The following is a 4,128-nucleotide window of genomic DNA, read 5'->3' on the forward strand; positions in this document are numbered from 1 at the left end:
TTCGTCGGAACGAATTTACGGAAAATTAAGTAACGACTGGAGGCGTAACACTATCATTGAATAGTTACAATGTTAATGTGACACAAAACAGTCTAGAATAATTGCAGACTCAGATGTAGATAGCAAGAAAATCTAGGAATTATATATATTAAAATGCAGAATCCCTCACTAAACATAAACTCAGGCATTAAAAGGAAGTAGTATTACATTAACTGTTGTGTTAAATTCAAGAAGTTTTAAAAGAATTATTTTACTATTTTTACTGCTTCAGCGGTAAGTCCTATAACGCCAAAAACCAGGTTTCGATACTCATGGTGAGTGTAGTAGCACCCATTGTGTTGCTTTGCGCATAACAACAAACATAATATTGTACATTTTGTTCTCTCAATGTATTACAGAGCTACATTAAAAAAAAAAGAAAAAAAACTTAAATAATTTTACACTCTTTAAAGGTAATGAAAAAGAACAAAAATCGCTCATAAAATGGACTAAATGCGTATGGTTGGAAGTGATAAAGTGACTATAAGAACACATATGTATGTGTCCAAATCATAATATCTTATTGTAATAAAATATTATTTGGATGAAGGAGGGGATGACATGTTGCAAGACATTCACAATTATTCTTTTTCGTTATGAACCTTCTTTTTATTTACTTCTACTTATTTCAGAATATCCCGTAATGCTGTTCATATTAGTTTTATGGCCTGTTTTCTCTTGGGAAAAAATCCAATAAAATTATTTTTTAACATCTTCTGTTTTCATTTATTTCTGTTTGTGAACCGTGTATTTTTGTAGCAGAAAAAAGTGCCATATTTGATTTTGGAGATGACGTAAGGCAATTGGCTTGTGATACTTACGTCAGTTGTAACTGTTGCGTAGTTATTAACAGCTGAATGGAGGAAATATATGGTTACGTAGACTTATCAAAATAAGATTTTTTTAACTCCTTACGAAAACGTAACGTTAAGCACAACTTTAAGTTTTTAAATTAATATGGCGGACACTGATATCTTAACAACACTGAAAATTCTTATAATTGGTGAAAGTGGAGTTGGAAAATCCAGGTAAGCCAGCCATCCTAAACTTTAGCCTGAGTCAGTGTTTTACTGATATTAATTGATTGTCATACAAGTCAACATCGTTTCAAGGCTTGTAGTTGGAGTTTAATTACGATTTTGAAATTATGTTAAGCCTGGTTTATAATCTATTATGTACCCCTGCGATACACTCATTCAGACCCTCACATGTTACAGTTCTGTAAAAATGAAATGCATTGTAAAATATATAATTTAATTTTAAGGAATCCGTATGTTCTACATAATTTTAACATCGTTATGACATTAGCATTTGTGTGTGTGTGTGTGTTTGTAATTGTAGGCCATTCTTTACATTACTGAGCCTAACAGTAGTACTAGAGTAGCACTGTATCAGTGTATCATTAACGTAAACTATTCAGTGCTACAACAGTTACAAATACAATACATATAGTCTGAACAAGATTAATTGAGATTTCTTTTATAAGTATTTAACAAATTGATATAGCTAAAGCTGTGTTTCTAAACTTAAAATATTACTGGTACTGTGATAGTGATAGCCTGCAGAACAGATGTTGATGTACTACTAGTACTAGCCAGAAACAGTATTGTTACATGAAAACCAACAGTTTCTGAAATAAGTGATATTGAAAACAAATGATACTTATATCTTGCCTGTTGTGATGAGTTCAGAGTGCAGAATGGTATAGTTACCACCACTAGTGTAATGAAGTGATGATGATACCTCCCCTTTTCTGTTATTGTTAATTTTTTTTGTGCCTCCAATGGAGAACAGTAAAGGACATACCATATCAATTTACAGTTAGAAATATTTATTATTCAAGTTTTAAATACCTACAGGATGATAAAACTATAAAAGCAAAACAAGTTTTTTAATACAAGTTAATGACTAACCTATAACTGCTACATTTGCAAGTTGGCAAGTTCTGCAAGCTTTCTTCACTTCAAACATTTCCACCATCTCGTTGATGTCCATTTGTCTTGTCTTTTCAATGTTGATACTTAGCAGTGTTAATCCCTCAAGACTCTGCTGCTTCATTGTACTACAATAAATAGTGTGTTACTAATTTCATCTCTTAAAATAACCTCTTTGCAAAACTAAAGCAGTGCAATTTATTAGAACTTTCATAATATAAGTTAGAAAATTCAATAAGTCCTATATAGTGTTGTTATTTCCACAGTAAGTATAGGCCTATACATTAGATACATTAAGGCTCGATCATTATGAAGTTGTGCATTAAAGAAAAATAAAACATATACACATAGGCTGTAGCTATGAAAGTAAAAATATTTCAATGTAAAAAATTAATATAGCTTGTAATATTGCATATGTAAAAACTTGAAAATTAGTTTTACATAAGAATACAGTATATATGAGTGATAATTGACATATTACATGTACTTTATATATAGTTGTTAAAATTTTATTTTGCTTCATTGAAGTTCTGAAACCCACTTTCTCTAATCCTGTTTATAATTTTACTTTCAGTAGTTTGCAACTGTTGACCTGTAATTTTTGTATCCTGCATCTAAGTCTAGTTTCTTAATTCAACTTATTACTTGATGTAAAGTTAGTATACAATATTAATATTTTCAGTATTATGAATTTGGATGATGTTTTTGTCCCCATCCGAGTACCACACCTCGGTGGTCACACGCTCAGTGATGAACAACAAAACTCCTTTTTTCTAATCTTCTTACTATAATGGATGTCGCATATATGTTTGTATCTATGTATATAACCAAAACTACATAAAGTGGTGCAATCTATTGAATGCCACCACAAACAAAAATCCATAAAAAATTTCACATTTTGGGTATTCAAGATTCAGAGAGTTTGAAAAATAACTGTGGTATGGGCAACAACAATTTAATTATAATAGAACACAATTTTAAATAAAAGTACTCTCCCACAGAACAAGAACACAACTCTCACTAGGACTGTAGGTGAGGGTATGATTATATCTTTATATAAAAGCACTAAAGTTTATATCAGTAAAATTTATGAAAATTTTGAGGTCTGTTCATCAAATCATTTTGATGCAGTAAGTTGCACGTGACTAAAGAGAACAATCTGAACACTTTTCCCGTGCCTTATTTCCCAGAAAAAAAAATACTTTTTTTAGAAAATGTTTGCTTTTTTATTATAATTTTTTTAGAATTAGGTATGAATACTATGATTAGTAATTACTAGCACAAATGGCCACCTGTAAGGTGGTGTTTCTACTAGTTATTATAATTGTAAAATGAATAAATTATTTAAATGTGCAGTATGTAAAACAACAGATAAAGTTAAGAAAATAATAGTATAAGGAGAAAATGTAATTTTTATATTGTTATGGACACCCCTAAATCACTGGGTTCCCCTTCCATTGTGTAGACTGTAGGGCCCTAAGTTATGCTCCTGGTTCCTGCCCACAGTTTATTCTATATGCATTCTGAAAAAGTAATAAATTATTGACAAGAAACATATGAACCTGTCCCTTTCCTCTGCTTGTCAACCCATGGGCAAAAAAAATAAGCGCTTGTTTAAATGAAATTAGACCACCCGTGACCCATTGGGTCACCCACTATTCAGAGGTTATGAAGAATTCAAACTAATTTCAGTATTGCACCAAAATGAAGGTTTATTTTGAGATAATTTAATTAAATATTTCAATCCAATCGTGTTATTCATAATTCAAGAAAAGATATTTGATTGTTGATCACGAGTAAAAGGAAAGACCATTTCATTTTTCAAAAAAGTGAAGTCAGAGTTTTCAGGTATTGTGATGAACAAACCTTATTCTCAGTTGATTCAAAATGCCTGAAAATAAGAAATAACAGATAATATTAATGTTATTCATGGTTTATTAGAATGTAATTGCTATCAAAAAAAGCTATTTCAGAAAAACATTTCATACTTACTTGCTCAAATTACTGCAAGAAACCGCAAAACTTGATAACTGATACACTACGAAATCACAAAATGAAAAATATTTCTCACTGTCTCACAGCAAATAATTTTTTGACTGAGAAAATTTTCTCATTTCCTTACCTACCATAACCAAGGCACATTATTGAGAAATTC

At 30.6% G+C, this 4,128-nt stretch overlaps 1 protein-coding gene across 1 annotated transcript in view; it reads left to right on the top strand.

Annotated features, from left to right (window-relative positions):
* Window positions 1-873: 873 nt before the first annotated feature.
* The window catches only part of LOC106466811 (ras-related protein Rab-18-B-like), a 20,876-nt gene continuing 17,621 nt past the window's right edge, over window positions 874-4,128 (top strand). The window contains exon 1 of the mRNA XM_013927112.2: window positions 874-1,067. Within this exon, the coding sequence (XP_013782566.1) occupies window positions 997-1,067 (71 nt within the window). The 5' untranslated portion in view covers window positions 874-996. The remainder of the gene's footprint in view (window positions 1,068-4,128) is intronic.

The sequence above is a fragment of the Limulus polyphemus genome, unplaced genomic scaffold (assembly GCF_000517525.1).
Source record: "Limulus polyphemus unplaced genomic scaffold, Limulus_polyphemus-2.1.2 Scaffold2387, whole genome shotgun sequence".
Classification (NCBI taxonomy): Eukaryota; Metazoa; Arthropoda; class Merostomata; order Xiphosura; family Limulidae; genus Limulus; species Limulus polyphemus.